Source organism: Brassica napus, chromosome A9 (genome assembly GCF_020379485.1).
Source record: "Brassica napus cultivar Da-Ae chromosome A9, Da-Ae, whole genome shotgun sequence".
Lineage (NCBI taxonomy): Eukaryota > Viridiplantae > Streptophyta > Magnoliopsida > Brassicales > Brassicaceae > Brassica > Brassica napus.
This window is the reverse complement of record NC_063442.1, coordinates 29,238,862-29,255,025: the sequence shown is the minus strand read 5'-3', so window position 1 is coordinate 29,255,025 and position 16,164 is coordinate 29,238,862. Positions and strand designations below refer to the sequence as shown.

Sequence of the window (16,164 nt, the reverse complement as noted above, 5' to 3'; positions counted from 1 at the left end):
AATGGTTATTGAAAAAGAGTTTAGTAAAAATTCATTTTTGAATATATGTATATTTTTCAATTAATTTATGATGTAAATCAATTTTGAATTATTATTTTGATTTGAAATATGTATATAAAGTTTAAATTTTGTTTTATGGTTAGTTTTGAAAAAAAAGTTTAAATGATTTGACTCATTTTAAAACTGACCCAAATAGATAATTTCTTATAATATGATGGACTTTCAATTTTTCTTAATAACATAAGCCCATTACTTTTTTTGCTAAATACTACTATCTTTATTTCCAAACAAAAGTAATATTTTTTTAAAAGACTACAATCCATGTTACCAAACACTCTTATTTTTTAAACTCATATACATGTTTCCAAACAATCTCATTTTGTACTTCAGTTTTAATAAGATAGATATTGTAGAGGGCAGACGCATTAACCTCAGTCATTTCTGAGTTCACCTTCCATCTTGTTAAAAATAGACTAAGATTCAGCAGATGGGGCTGCGTCATCTTTGTGCTTAATCATGCCGGAGTCCACAAGAATTGGAATATCTGCAGCAAGCCATGGAGCAAGCCCCAAACAAAGTGCATGTGCTATGCCAAACCTAGGACTGCATAAGCAAACCAAAAAAAAAGAGCCATTCATCAGTGGCAAGAAACCGAGTAATGTGCTTAACATATAAAGAAATAGATATGCGTAAACCCAAACTCGTTTTTAACAAGATGGAAGCCAAAACACACAAAGAAAAATTAGCTAGATTAGATGTTCACTTCAGGACAATAACTTTCATTTGGACCAGATTGATAGAACTAACAAACCAATCTAATTAACATGTCAGGACAACGAGTTCTTTCGTAATCCTTGTAACAGTAAAATGATCTAAAACAATGCATGCTTCTCTAGCAATGTCAATGCAGCCACAAAGCATAACAAAGTTACCAGTTTTTAGCCCAGAGCGGCTTGAAATGCACAGTCAAGCAAATTTTCCCAATAAGTTAATCTCACCCTAATTCAAATAGGTCCATTTAACGAAGAAATAAATATGTCCATCTAGAAAGAAAGAAAAGTCCATCTGGTCCACTAGGACTAGCCATCAACAAAACTTACTGGATAGTTATGACCACTTAATCAATAAAGAAGTGTGATTTGTGTGAAAATATATAGTACTAATCAATAAAAGAAGTGTGACTCAGTACCCAAGCTGTGCGAAATTATTCTGTTACTGAACTAAATGAGTAATTAAGCTGTTTGAACGAATTTGGTTAATTTTTATGCTATGTCTTATGTTTATTTTATTAAATTCCAGTTGAACATGCATAATCTATGTCGTTTTAGACGCACAGAGAGAGAGAAAAACATAGCAGAGAGAGAGAAAGTGAGATCTGGTTTCCGACCGATGGAAGGGCTTCCACAGCTATCATCGGTCCGGCGTTGAGTTCTCTGTCCGTTTTTGGATCCTTTGCTTGATTTGATGTGCCTGTTTTGGAGAGGTAGAAAGCGTTTTTTCCTTTTAGCTTGGTTTTCAAGTTGTGGAGGTTTATATAGCTCCGCTGTCGCCGGCTCTTGTTTCTGGGGGGCGGAGGCTCTCTGCGTCGTCGGCATCTGTGGCCTTTGTCTATGAAGGCGTTTGGTGGTTTTGGCTCTGCGGAAGTCGTTGTAGTCGGCTCAGGATGTCCCGTGAGAAGAAGACAATGTTTCTAGGGCTTCCAATTTTATTTCTTTTTTCTATATGTGTTAATGGTTGGATGAGATCTCGATTCGTTTGATGATGCTCTCCGGCGGACTGAAGATGATTCTTAGTGTGGTGGCTTTGTTTGTGTTAAGGATGAGATTTCGATCTAGATCGATTGATGCTCTCCGTTGGAAGAAGCGATGATGATGAAGTGGTGGTCTTTGAGCGCCCTGCGCGGTGTAGAGGCAAGGGTTTTGGGCGTGGTGGTCAAGTTGCGACGGTCACGGAATGCAGGTTTCCCCTTGATACGTAGTTGGTGGCACCCGTTCAATTAGGGTTTTCGTTTTATTGGTTTTGGGCCCAAGTGAGTTTTTCTCTTACACTTTCAGATTTGTAGTTTTTCTTTGAGCTTCGGCTTTGTAACTGGGCTTGGCCCTTTTATCATCAATATTAAAAATATTAACGGAAAAGAAAAAGAACATGCATAATTTATGAATCTTTGTATGCAGCTTTTTATGTTGATTGGTAAAAAAGAAAAAAGAGCTGATTAAAAAAAAAAAGAGCTGATTTGGTTTAAGTAGTTCAAAACGGCGCTCTTTGCAGATTCGGAAACGTAAACAACATGATGTTTTCGTATCTTGCGGACCTAGAAAATTTTAAGAAATGAATTGAATCCATCCCGGTTCTACCGAGTTGCATCAACCTCTTTTTCCTTTGTTTGTTTTCTCCCATGCCTAATTGCTGTGTGCTCCTCCTCCTCTTCTGTCTCGCCGAGATTCTTCTTCTTCTTCTTCTCCAACCTTGAAAAACCCTAGAACCGCGAGTGGCACACACACTATTTCCCCAATTCCGCCATCCGAATCTCGAATTCAGTAATGGCTACCGCCGCGGCGACAGCCAGGGCGCAGGCGCTCTCTCTCCTCGCCGCTGCCAACAACCACGGCGATTTAGCGGTGAAGCTCTCGTCTCTAAGGCAGGTGAAGGAGATGTTGCTGTCCCTGGAGCCGTCTCTCTCCGCTGAGATTTTCCCCTATCTCGCGGAACTCCACTCGTCGCCTGAAACTCTAGTCCGCAAATCCCTTATCGAGTGAGTCCTCTAGCAATTCCACTCTTCGTTCTCTCCAGTTTTCTATTTCCCCGCGTCCTTCGCACGAACTCGTTGAAGATTTTTTTAGGGTTCTTCTGCCATAGAACTGTTATAATCAATTCCTTAATACGGCGTTATGTATTTGAAACTTCTATAGGAGTTTAGTCTAAGGGGTGCTCTGATTTAATTCTGTTGATTTAATGGATTTGTTTTGGGTGACAGGATCATTGAAGAGGTTGGTTTGAGGATGCTTGATCATTCTGATGTTCTTCTGACTGTCTTACTAGTCTTAGCGAAGGACGAGGATCCCCTTGTTGCAAAGAAAGCTATTTCTGTTGGAACAGCTTTCTATTGCACCATCTTGGAAGAGATGGCAATGCAGGTCCGTTATGTTTCTCAAGTTGGATGCGTTGTAGTATACTGATTTGGTGTTTAATAGTTAGTTTTATATGTTAGTAGAACCTTTGTGGGTATATTCACACGAGCAATATTCATAATTCTTCTCATTAAGTCTCCCGTTTGTCTCGCTGATGTATATTCTTGATGATCTCTACAGTTTCATCATCATGGTAAAGTTGATCGTTGGGTTGGGGAACTATGGAAATGGATGGTTAAGTTCAAAGACTCTGTCTTTTCTACTGCTTTGGAGGTATGCTGGCTGTGGATAGTCTTTTTTTTTCCTGTCTGTTCCTCTCTCGAGTAATGGTCTTTGGTTGAGTATTTGTTCTGCTACTCCGTCAATTTAAGCTTTTCTAACTTAACCCTGCCCTTTCGTTCATGATAGCCTGGTTGTGTAGGGGTGAAAGTTTTGGCGCTAAAGTTTATGGAGACATTTATTTTGCTTTTTACTCCTGATGCATCTGATCCTGAGAATATTTTCAACGAAGGTAATCTTGCAGTATGAATCTGAAATAGCACAATACATGATTTGTTTATTTTGTTTCGAGCATGTCAACTTTTTCTATTCTACTACAGGAAGTAGACAGATGTTTAACATTTCCTGGCTAGTTGGCGGTCACCCCATTCTAAATTCAGCAATGCTCATGTCTGAAGCAAGTAGGACATTTGGCATCTTACTAGATCTCATACAAGCGGCTGGTCGTTTACCCGGTGCACTGACGATAACTGTTGTTAGTTGGTATGTTTCTGGATGCATCCACTATTCATGTGTTTTCACCTTTCTCTCTGTTCTTCATGATGTTAGTTTTGCTTGGTGCTAGCTAGATAAAATGATTGCCAGATGTTTGTTTCTTGCAAGTAAGTTGAAATAGTTGCTTTGGTGCTCTCAAATTTTAGTTACTTATTGTTATGTTTTTCTGTGTTTTTTATTCTTTTACATGTGTAGTACGTAATGTGAAACACTCATTCTCACGTGCATGTTGGTGATAAAACAAACCCTTCAGTATGTATCTTGCTGCACTAAGAGTTAAGATGAGCTGATATGGGTTTAAACGTTGAGGTGTGTGCCTCATGTTTGTGAGATAGAACAATAAGCAGATGATTGTCTACCTTAAAGTGATTTCATTTTTTATTTATTTACTAAACTTTTGGCTGATAGAGATAAAGCATGGAAACAGGTTATAGCGCCTGTTCAACCCATTTGTTATAGTTGCAGCTAACTGAATTATAGTCTGGGGGAAAAAGGCTCGGCTGAAGCTGCATCAGTTATCGAATTTTGAAGTTGCCTGGTCATATGGTGCCCGAGTTTTTGGGTTCTGTGGAGCTCCGATCCAAATTAGAAGGGTCAGATCTAGTAGTTAGAAATGCTGTTTCCAAGTTACGCAGAAACATGGTAGAGGAAAGTTTTATATCGTTATGTGAACTGGATGTGTATAATACACGTATGACTGTTATGTTGGGATATTAAAAATGTATACACTACAGTATTACGGTATACACAGTATAATTTGGCAGTCAAAGATATTTTATGGTGAATTCTAGCCTAACATTTACATGTTGCTGTGATGAATATTTCTTCTGTATACATTTTTGGTGGATATTTGATATGAATATTAATGAGTTAAATACATGCTGCGTGATGTTATGTCATGTCTTACTCTTAAAATGTGCGTAGAAGTTATCTCGTGGTTGTTATGTCCACTAGGTGCCATATCTATAGTCACTTTGAACTATCAAAGTGCCTTTATCTGTTTTGGGGCAGCTTCAGCTTATCTTGGGAAATTATATATGCTTCGCAAACTAACTTGTCATTATTGACAGATATTCAAAAACTAGTACTTACCTGGCAGATGATTGTTTTTGCTTGAACTGATATTAACTTTTAGTGTCTGAGACCATTGATCTTCTAGAAAGATCAATGCTAAACTCTGAGAGGAAAGACATTTTCCACAGAGATGGTTTTGATTTTCCATTCGGTTTTACGTTCCCCTTAATTGATGAAGTTGTAATTAAGAATATGTGAAATAGATCATCTTATTGTAAATGGAGGAAGTCGTTAGGATATGCTAGCTTTGCAGAGTTTTTCTTATGTTGATATGTTTCCAGGAAAGAATTTCTGACTGCTTGATAATGTGATATGTAAACAATTTGTCTGTGGAAAGTTTCTCACAGGAATGGTTGCTCAATAAAATTCTAAATACTCTAGTATTTTTTGCGTTAGATAATAAGGCTGCATATGTTAAATGCAGCTGTTTGCATACGAAGAACCTTAGGGCAGTTTCTTTGACGCAAGTGTCATTCTTCTGTTTTCTGAGATGTGCAGTGATCCATTAGCTTGTAGAAGCATAACTGAACCATTTGCAGTTTTGAATATTTCATATGTAAGCACTGGTCTCGTATCTGACAGTATCTTATCTTTCGCAGTCTTGCGGTGGTAGCAAGGAAGAGGCCTGTCCACTACAACAGTGTCCTTTCCGTCCTACTGGATTTTCACCCAAATCTTGAGTCGGTAAAGGGGTGCCATGCTGCAAGCGTTCAGTATTCTATAAGAACTGCCTTACTGGGATTCCTTAGATGTACTTCCTCACCTATGATAGAGGTAGGGCGTTCATAATTTATTGTCTTATTTCTCTATGAAGTGTGTCTATTACCCTCAATCTTCCCTGTATTGTTTTATCTGATTAACATTTGAAATCATTATCAAACATCGATTTTAAGTATCTTTATGCTAATAATTTTTGTGTTGGTTGTTTCTGTTATCTGATCTCATTGTAGTCCGCTGAAATCCAGTGCTCAATTTATTTGCTTGATCATACCATGTGTCAAAAACATCGTATTTCATTATGTTAGCTGATATTTGTTTTGTTACTGGTTATTTTTATTTGTGCATTTATAGTCAAGAGACAAGCTTCTTAGAGCATTACGAGCAATGAATGCTGCAGACGTCGCTGATCAAGTTCTCCGCCAAGTGGATAAATTGATCAGAAATAATGAGCGCGCTGCACGTGAAAAATGGTCTGGCAAGGTAAGAAATTTTATTTCTTCCTACGCGTCTATACCTATCAGTTTTGGTCACTGTAACCAGTAACTTCTCTTGATGAACCTACTTTCCAGAACAACCAGGCGGTAAATCATCAGAATTCTTGGGATTTGTCAAAGAAACGAATAATGCCCCAGGGTGAAGATGATACAGTCAATGGTGAGGTTGCTCCGAAGCGCTTACGCCATAATAATAACATGCATTTGACTCCGCAAGGTCAAATAAGTGATTCTCCACATGGAACTGTCTCTATCAATGGCATAGCTTCTGGTAACCATCCTTCAGACAGTGAGCCGACTCCAGTGGAACAAATGGTTTCAATGATTGGTGCTTTGCTTGCTGAAGGAGACAGAGGAGCTGCATCACTTGAAATTCTCATTTCTAAGCTTCATCCAGATATGCTTGCTGATATTGTTATTACAAGCATGAAGCATTTGCCTAGTAGCCCTCCTACGTCGACAACTTCACTGGCTACTCCAGCAGATATTGTCGTTTCTTCTTCCATAAATCCCATGCGTTCTCCGACTCGTCAGCCACAACTTCCTTTCGATTCAACCCTTCCTGTTGGGTCATCATTATCCGATGTGCCTAGCTTGAACGCGGGTGTCGACCCTAGACGCGACCCAAGAAGGGTACAAACTTCCGTTTGCTTGATTCTATCTTTAATGTTTTTCTCCTGTTTGATTCGATATTTAATGTTTTTCTCCAAGATAACTTACACGTAGCGATGCAGGACCCTCGTCGCATGGATCCAAGACGTTCAAATCCATCTGTGGGACCAACATCACTACCTGTAGGTGAGGGTAAAGAAACAGTCCCAGTTCAGATAGACATCTCGACCTTAGCGAGCAAGCCACTTTCGGTTCCTGCTGCAGGGGCTAGTGGTTCAGTACATCCAATAACAGTAGAGGATAGCCAAAACAAGGTGATGGGAAGTTCGGTAATCAGAAGAATCGATCAGCCTGATTGCAGAGAGGAATTGTTGCCTATTCCCAAGGAGTATAGTTACCTCTCAAAGGGCAAATCATCTTTAGATGTTCCACTATCTCCTTGCAGGGATGATGAAGGCATCAGAAAAACAAAGTTTGATTTGGATCCAGTGTCCGTTCCAGATTTTAATCAACACTCGCCTTCAGAAGCAGGACCGGATTTTGATCTACACCCTCCTGTAGACTCAAATATTACTGCAGCAGAGGAAAGCTACCGAGAGTTGGCACCTGTTCCATCACATGTTGAACTTACCAAAGAGCAAAGCAACACTGTAGGAAAGTTGGCTTTAGAAAGGATAATTGAATCAAATAGACATGTCTGTGGCTTTGATTGTAACAAGATTCGCATGGCATTGATTGCCCGATTGATTGCTCAGGTGAATGCCTATTTGATACTTATTACTTGTGGTTTTCCTGTTCCATATTGAATCCTATTTTCAAGTTTTTCTTTAAGTTTTTTGTTTACAAGGATAAATGTTATTTATGTTCTTATTTCCAGATTGATGCTGGCAATGATGTTGCAGCCATACTAAAAGAGCATATTAGTGTGGATCATCGAGAATTCAAGGTACGTGTCACTAGTATTTGACTGCAGTGTTCATCAAAATCAGTCGTCTCTTTTTTATTTGGGTTTGGATTCTTAATCTCTTTTTCCATATCTGAGAAAGTATTGGCTGTCATTAATTTTGTAGCATCTTAGAAGTGCACAATACTGTTACAGCGCGAGTGTTTATGTGTCTGCATAAACTTTTTCGTCTCCAACTCTATATCTAGAGGAACCGCTAATCTGTTTGTTACTTTGTTTCTAGGGGCATGAACTTGTTTTACATGTTCTGTACCATCTGCATTCAAGGGCGAATCTGGACACTGATGAATCCTCTTCCTATGCTAGTGTTTACGAAAATTTTCTCATAGCAGTGGTGAGCATTTATTCAACTTTTTCCGTTTCTTGTTTCTGAATCTCGCTTACTAACATACTTGCTGTAGGCAAGATCATTTCTGGATACTCTTCCTCCTTTCGACAAGTCTTTTAGCAGACTTTTTGGAGAAGCTCCACATCTACCTGATTCTGCCATAAAGCTACTGAATGAACTCTGCTCCACTCGTCCTGACCCAGTTGGAGGAGAAGCCTGTGATAGTGAACGTGTTACCCAAGGGCTTGGTGTAGTTTGGAGCTTAATTCTAGTGCGTCCAAATGAGCGAAAAGCATGCTTAGCTATAGCATTGAATGTAAGAATCGGTAGTCAGACTTTATTATTTTGTTTCTTACAAGCCTTGTCACAGAGTTACATTATAGTCTCAGTGATGGAGAATGTAAGAATTCAGATAATGTAAGTTTTAAAGTGGCTAGATAGTTCCTTCCTCATAACTTAGATATCTACATGTTGCCTTTAAAATCCCCAGTTTCTGTTGACTAGTCCCACGAAATAGTTGCAGCATATTAGTTCTGTTGCTATAATTTGGTCAAGTTAAGCTGTTTACTGCATTGAGGATTAACCAGCCCTATTTATCAGGGCCTGGGATGCAGTTTACCCTGTATACAGATCACATTATGAATTTCTAAAACTTTGATATTAGGATAATTGTTTAGAATGCACAGAAAATTGCAATTTCAAAAGCATTGTGTTTTGATCTCTAAGTCCAGAAAGGAATTCATGAGCTTCTACAGTAAAAGAATGTTGTGCTTGAAAGTTGAAACTTTCTTTGTATCTTCATACTTAGATTCATGGTCATGTCCTATTGATTTTTCCATGTTCTTCACGCATGTTTTAATCCTTTTATGGCAGTGTTCAGTTCATTATGAAGAAGACATCCGTGCAAAGGCCATCCGACTTGTAAGGAAACTAGTCTCATTATTTTAACATGGTTCTTATTAACTGCTGGTACAGTAATTCTAATTTATATTTCTGAAATGCGTGCATAGGTCACGAACAAACTATATCACCTTAGATACATATCAGAGCATGTTGAGCAATTTGCAACAGATAGGCTGCTGACTGCTGTGAACTCTGAGACAGATTTCTCGCAGACTGCAGAAGGAACAAAAATAGAGGTAATAGCATATAGTCTTAATCTGGTAGTTGAGTGAATATCATTCTTGAAAAGGTAGTAAAGCTTCAAAAGCCATTAACAGTTCTCTAGAGGGCGTTTAGCTGCCTTAGTTCTCTTCGAATTATATATAGAAAAGCTTACTACTCTTTAGAACCTATAAGATGCTAGTTGCTTTTTGTGTCTTCTCGTAAGCCTCTGAATTTTCCCTTGCGAGGATTGCCTAGTCGATGAATTAGGCATGCTTTAGTTTATAAACCTTGACTTTTTATGGGTTGATTTGCTGACTTATCTCCAGGCTAAAAGTCAGATAACTTCGACAAGTGACTCTCCAAGGTCTGGAAACTCCGAAATTCACTCTCAGCAGGATCTACAAACTTCTCGTGATGTTTCTGTTTTATCATTTTCTGATGCTCAGAGACTAATTTCTCTGTTCTTCGCTTTATGTAAAAAGGTTTGCTCCTAATGCTCAGAATATTCTCTCCTTGAATATTCCCATTGTTCTGATGAATACTGTCAATTTTCCAGAAACCTAGTCTCCTTCGACTTGTCTTTGAAGTTTACGGGAAAGCTCCAAAAACAGTAATTCAGGTGAGTTAGCCTCCCTCCTTAATAAATGCTCACGCCACTTATATGCATAACGAGTGGCGTGGTACTGAATATTCTCCGTAATGTAATCGGAGTATAAAATGTTAATATTCACAAACATCAAACTGACTTATTTTGTTTTTTGTTTTTTTTAATTGGTTCAGGCTTTTCATCGACATATGCCTATCCTGATACGAGAATTAGGTTCATCTTATATTGAACTGCTCCCTATAATATCTGATCCTCCTAAGGGAAGTGAAAATTTATTGACATTGGTAAGTGGCTTCCGTGTTACCCTGTAGTATATCCACGTTGCTTTAAAAGTATTTTCTAATTTTGAACCAGCTCGTTGTTTATTTTGTATGTCTAGGTGTTGCAAATATTGACACAAGAATTGGCACCTTCGTTGGATTTGATTGCTACTGTAAAGCATTTATATGAAACGAAGCTAAAGGTTTGATTTTGTTATGAAGATCTTTCTAATAAATTTTCTTTGTTTGTATATATTTATGAAAATCAAAATTGCAAATCCTTACAAAAAGTTGTCTGCTGCAGGATGTTTCAATTCTTATCCCATTGCTTTCTTCACTCACTAAAGACGAGGTTATTTTCTAAATTCTTTCCATGGATTCTGCTCTTTCCATTTTCCACTACTTTACTGTGAAGGGAGATGAAGAGACTTGTAATTTTTGTCCGTTTGCACCCTATTATGTTGCCTACCCTAAAATGTGGAAATTTAAGTAGTAACTATTGAAGTATTCTGAAAATTGTCTGGTCTTTTACTGGTGGATGCAAAAATGACGTCTGAAATTGCTCATGAGTGGTACAGTTCCTTACTTCTTATGCAGACATTCTTTTTCGTTGTAACAGGTTTTGCCTATCTTTCCGCCGCTTCTTAATCTTCCACCTGATAAGTTCCAACTTGCACTTGCTCATATATTACAGGTATAATCCTTTTTCTGGTGGTCCATCCCGTAGTTGCTATCTTAGATATGTTAGAAGGATGTTGCGTATAATTCATTTCATGCATTGTTGTTTTTAGTTTCATATTGAACTTCTTACGGTGATCTTTTTGTCTGAGAAGTGGTGCGCTCTCTGGCAGAATATATCCTTTCTTCCGCTGTAACAACATGTCAGATCATTTTGGTTATATCTGTGACAGGGTTCTGCTCACACTGGCCCTGCGCTAACACCTGCCGAGGTACTGATTGCTATTCACGAGGTTGTTCCTGATAAAGATGGGCCAACACTGAAAAAGGTATTTCCTGATTTTCCATCTAAAGTGCTTTTGAAGGACCTTGTTGCGTGCAATTGTTTGCTCGAAATCAGTTATAGTGCTAGATCTACACTGCTGTGTACCTTTTCCTCATGTAAGCTGTTTATGCAAGGTCGATGATGCATTCTCATGCCATATGCTGCTAGGAAACTAGTGGCAACTAGCAACTGAGTAGTTAGAATGTCAGTCTTGCTATAGACCTGATTAACCTGTTCAGCAAGCAATGGACCCTTTATGCATTTTTGAAAGTTTTCTAGCTGTTTGACCTACTCTCTCGCCTTGTTAGCAGCGTCTCATTTGGCTGTGTTTTGTTTTCAGATAACAGATGCATGTTCAGCTTGCTTTGAACAACGCACAGTTTTCACGCAGCAAGTCTTAGCAAAGGCCCTCGGTCAGATGGTAAGTCAAAAGCGACCATATCTGTTGTAGAAAAGAACTAGTGGTTTAGATATTTACATCTGTGATACTTTATGGTTTCAGGTTGATCGAACACCTCTGCCTTTACTTTTCATGAGAACAGTAATTCAGGCAATCGATGCTTTTCCAACACTGGTAAGTGTCGTAATGGGTAGAGTAAAGAACAAAGTGACGTAAAAACCCAAAAGCTATTTTATAAAACCGAATCGAAGTAACATATATAGAATTCGAAAACATCCACGATATAGAAAGAACATGCATCACGCACATGATTATCTGTAATTCTGTGGTTGCTATCCAAGAGGACGAACATGTAGCTAGCAAGTTAATTTGACATGAACAAAAAATCTACAGACAAGGCAATAAGATGTTCAACACTAGTATGATGAAGCCTCATATATGAGGTTAAGGTTGCATTAGATTCTTTTAGTCCGAATACAGAAATTTCTGACTATTTATTTTTGGCCAGGTTGACTTTGTCATGGGAATCCTTTCAAAGTTGGTGAGTAGGGAGGTGAGTAATTTTAAGATCAAAGACAAGCATCAGCTTTGAGATTATTTTCCGTCTGGTGTGCTTATGATACTATTTCTTTTGGATGCATGCAGATATGGAGACTACCAAAACTGTGGCCTGGCTTCTTGAAATGTGTGTCTCAGACACAGCCACATTCTTTCCCTGTCTTGTTGGAGGTACAAGAAATGTGATAGAATAGAAGAACATATGAGTTTTAGTGTATTTACAGAAATTCTGAACGACTTTTTGGTATTGTTCTGCAGTTACCAATGCCGCAACTTGAAAGTATCATGAAGAAGTTTCCCGATCTAAGACCACCTCTTACTGCTTATGCGAATCAGCCAACTATCAGAGCTTCTCTACCAAAGTACGTCCTCTAAAATCAAATAAACATTTCGTTATCCGGTCTTTTATAAAGTGAAAACAACAGGTCTCACATACTGAATCTTCATGCATGTTTTACCAGTTCAGCCTTTTCAGTTCTTGGGCTTGACAATGGGCAAGATTCGCGGTCACAAATGCACCCTTAGGATGCAGCCTTAACGTGACCCTCTCTGGAAGAATAGCGGAAGGAGACAAGGCACTGATACTGAAATCGAGAATGGCTACCACACGTATATCTGGCCTACTAACTACATGTGCGGCTGTGTTTGCGATAAGTAGCAAGACGAGTTTTGTAGGCCAGCGTGTGTGGGTTATTCATATTTTCTTATTTCTTCCCCTTTTTTTCTGTGTATATTTTTTATAAGCCTTCACCGTGCCCGTGAGAGGGGGGGTCACCTGTAGTGAGTGTACAATCGCTTCAACTTTGTTTCCTATATAGAGAAGATAATAGAGTTTTAAAAGGCAAATATTATATATCACTAGTGGTATTCCGGCGCTACGCGCCGGGTTCATATGTTTTATTCTCTACTAATTTTCAAATGAATTTAATTTTTTTATCTATTCATTGGATAGTGGTTAGAGATAGTAGTTTATTACTTTATTTTGTAGTTGTTTATGTCAAAAATGAATAGTATAAGTGGTTTCACTGATCGATTCAATAAAAATAGAATAAATAGCTGATAACTGCACCAAAATAAATATCGTTGAACTTAAAACATAAAGTAAAATTGATGTTCCAAAAAAACATGTAAATGCATGTGTTTGTTTTTGTTTATGAGAAAGTTCACATGTATGACATAATGAAATTAAAATTTTGGAAAAAGATGACATAGACAATTTAGTTCGTAGGAGATATAAATCTCCAAAGAAGATGCTCTTTCGCTGCTTGGAGTATTATTTTTATCGTAAAAGAGCGATGTAATTTTTTAATTCGTAGGAGATATAAATCTCACATATATTACTTATTTAAATTAATAATATGAACATTCCCTATATTTATGGTAATTAATACTTTCCATATTTTGTGAATTATAATAATTCTAATTTTTATGCAAACTATACACTCCATTAAATTTAAATATATTTTTTTCATGCATAGTATTATTTAACGATCGAACATGAATATATAAATAATTTTATTTTGAAAAAAATATTTATTATATTGTTTTTACATAATAATGATATCAGATCGTACATATTTTTAGATTTTTACTGGTTTTCTAGAATTTTTAATTAAAATTATTTTTATTAAATTTGAACCGGATTATACACAGGTCACTGGATCTATCGATTCACGGGTCTTTCGGATAAGAAAATCAAATAGTATAATAGAACATTTTTTTTTAAATTCAAATAGAAAAACTTGAAAATTATTATTTTAAAATAAAAGTTATAAACTCAATCGAATTTTATTAGAATAGTAAAAAGTTATCGGCGCTTTTAGAGAGCGGATCAAAATCTAGTTCTCTTATAAAATAATAGCAGTGGTGGTATCTCTTAGTGATCTTGTTTGGATGACATATTATTGTAGACTTAATAACTCCCACTTAGTTGTTTGTAGAGGGGTGGGTGAGGTAACAGCTGAGTAGCTCATAATTGAGAGTTTGTGTTATTGTCTATTTATTGTGACCCTTTTTTGGAATATGCTATGTTCTTATGAGGGCTTGTGGCAGCCCTAACGAAGAAGACCCATGGGTGAGCGGAGCCACTTATAGGTAAAATACATTGTGTTTGTAGGTTTGTTATATTTTCCTGTAAATTTTTATGCTATAGATTTCTCATACAATTAAGTTATAATATATGCGGGACGTAGTCAAAAACACGTCAAAACACACACAAACGCACAAACATTAAACCAATATCTTTATGTGTACTTTTGAATGTTTCTAGTGACAGGGGAATGTAAACCTATGAAGAAAAAATCACAGAAGAATTGCAGGAACGTATTCAATGTTTCTAACAATATGAAAACAATAAGGAAGCTGTTTTGTAAATGCATATTTGTTCTTCTCATGAAAAAGCTTGTTAATACAAAGCTGAGTCTGTAGAGATACATAGTGAAATAAACTAACAACAGTCGTTTGTCTCAAACATTTGCGGGGTCTCAGAGACAACATTTCGTAGCTATGTGCGTCTCTGTTTTAGATTCCTGGCCTGTGAAGTATGGAAAGATATCTGGTTGAAAAGGCTCTGGAGCTTTGACCTGAAAATTGATGAACAAAATATGAGACAAACAACAAACTATCTATGTAGATCTACGGTTCAAGTTGGTTACTCACAGAGACCATAAGCTTCTCCACAAGTGTCTGAGATAAGGACATTTGGTAGAGACGGTAAACTCAAGGCAGCCATTGAAGAACAACAGCCTGGAAGAAGATCAAAATCAAGCAAAGGACCACTGTGGAGTAACGCTAATGGAGAAATGTGCCAATCTCCCACATTTTCAGTATCTATATTATACATAAACCTGTGAGCGTGTGAGTTTGGTTTGGTGCAGGTGGGCAGAGTGATATACCCATTTAGATATATATTAGTATATAAAAATAGAATTTAACTAATCATATTATTAAAGTCTGACCTTTTCAAGATCTAAACGATTGCATTTTCAGCACTTTATCAATTGGCCCTTTGGTTGTGTCTTTCCCTTTTCCATCACTTTTCTCTTCTAACTGAGTGTGTCTTGTTGAGATGCACTGACAATCTGGTTCATCTCAGGTGTCCAGTCCAAAGAATAAACCTGTGAATCCACACATGTTAACGTTAAGAAGTTGGGATCTTTACCAAATCCTTCAAAAATGAAAACTATTCAAATCTTAAAGAACGTTCAGACTTAAACTCCAGACTTAAACTCCTCCACGAATGAAGCTTTAAGATTGGCTACACTAAACACTTAATCACAAGCTACAAAACTCCATAAAGATGCATACTTGGATGAATAAAAAGATATACCTTGCAGTGGAGGAATAAAAAGATATATTTGCAGAATATATGTAACCAATGAGATGAAACTTCTCACTCACCTTTCTGGCAATAGTTTGAAACCAACAACCATTACTCGGTGGCAATAGTTCACATCCTGTAGTCCGTCTGTAAAAGCAGCTGCGTGGTGGGAGACAGCCATCGACATTGCGTCCCGAACAGCTCCCACATCTGTGTCTGAACTCTGAAGCTCTCTCCAGCTTCTACGCTGCCATTAACGTCCACGGCTTGGCCTCCGTGTCAGACCTCATCACTCAAAACTGATTTTACAAAGATCTCGTCCTCTCATCACTGTAGAATATAGATAAACATAGAATGTATATATTAAAACAGGTTTACAAAATATTTGAACCGGTTTATACCATTAAACAAAATTAAAAAAAAAAATACAACACTAAACCTAATCTAGAGGCCGCCATGTTCTTGTTGATCTCTCCACCGCTGGCAAACTTGAGCGTCATGCCTCCTCCTCCGCCTTTTCATCTCTCCTCTTCCGCTGTCTGTTCGTTCAGCTTCCTCCACCTCGCTTCCTCCACCTCGTGAATTCTCCGTCCTCCTCCATCAAGCTTCTCTGCCTCCTCCAACTTTCTTTACCAACACAAAAACAGATCGAAATCAAAACTCACAGAGAGAGAGAGAGAGAGAGAGAGAGAGAGAGAGAGAGAGAGAGAGAGAGAGAGAGAGAGAGAGAGAGAGAGAGAGAGAGAGAGAGAGAGAGAGAGAGAGAGAGAGAGAGAGAGAGAGAGAAGAGAGAGAGAGAGAGAGAGAGAGAGAGAG

The 16,164-nt window shown here is 37.7% G+C and overlaps 1 protein-coding gene and 2 long non-coding RNA genes across 5 annotated transcripts; 1 reads left to right on the top strand and 2 right to left on the bottom strand.

Annotated features, from left to right (window-relative positions):
- Positions 1–253: 253 nt before the first annotated feature.
- Positions 254–1,342, bottom strand: LOC125577940. Its single transcript, XR_007316320.1, has 2 exons — positions 933–1,342; positions 254–603 (listed from the first exon to the last, which is right to left on the bottom strand). It is a non-coding gene; the product is annotated as an uncharacterized LOC125577940 (long non-coding RNA).
- Positions 1,343–2,334: 992 nt separating this feature from the next.
- BNAA09G27860D lies at positions 2,335–12,973 on the top strand. Of its 2 annotated transcripts, none has more exons than XM_013807055.3 (27): positions 2,335–2,752; positions 2,975–3,134; positions 3,309–3,401; positions 3,537–3,639; positions 3,728–3,890; positions 5,576–5,750; positions 6,048–6,176; positions 6,266–6,823; positions 6,925–7,557; positions 7,680–7,748; positions 7,990–8,100; positions 8,168–8,410; positions 8,968–9,015; positions 9,105–9,233; positions 9,528–9,683; positions 9,758–9,820; positions 9,982–10,092; positions 10,188–10,271; positions 10,373–10,420; positions 10,688–10,762; positions 10,980–11,075; positions 11,412–11,492; positions 11,574–11,645; positions 11,980–12,024; positions 12,117–12,200; positions 12,288–12,391; positions 12,496–12,973. In XM_013807055.3, exons 1-27 carry the CDS (start codon positions 2,541–2,543, stop codon positions 12,515–12,517), a joined length of 3,867 nt encoding a protein of 1,288 aa, XP_013662509.1. In that variant the 5' UTR covers positions 2,335–2,540; the 3' UTR covers positions 12,518–12,973. The 2 variants fall into 2 exon arrangements, with proteins under 2 accessions (XP_013662509.1, XP_013662508.1); XM_013807054.3 differs by having other exon boundaries at positions 12,491–12,973.
- Positions 12,974–14,341: 1,368 nt separating this feature from the next.
- Positions 14,342–15,981, bottom strand: LOC106421622. 2 transcript variants are annotated; one of them, XR_007316318.1, is made up of 5 exons: positions 15,788–15,981; positions 15,429–15,678; positions 14,987–15,145; positions 14,688–14,858; positions 14,342–14,611 (listed from the first exon to the last, which is right to left on the bottom strand). It is a non-coding gene; the product is annotated as an uncharacterized LOC106421622 (long non-coding RNA). The 2 variants fall into 2 exon arrangements; XR_007316319.1 differs by having other exon boundaries at positions 14,688–14,875; positions 15,788–15,975.
- Positions 15,982–16,164: the final 183 nt, after the last annotated feature.

Excerpts from the sequence above, each read along its gene's own strand:
- BNAA09G27860D (XM_013807054.3), top strand. The coding sequence starts at position 2,541 with ATGGCTACCGCCGCGGCGACAGCCAGGGCGCAGGCGCTCTCTCTCCTC. Across the intron at positions 3,402-3,536 it reads TCTTTTCTACTGCTTTGGAG|CCTGGTTGTGTAGGGGTGAA; the intron begins GTATGCTGGCTG and ends CGTTCATGATAG. Across the intron at positions 7,558-7,679 it reads TTGCCCGATTGATTGCTCAG|ATTGATGCTGGCAATGATGT; the intron begins GTGAATGCCTAT and ends TCTTATTTCCAG.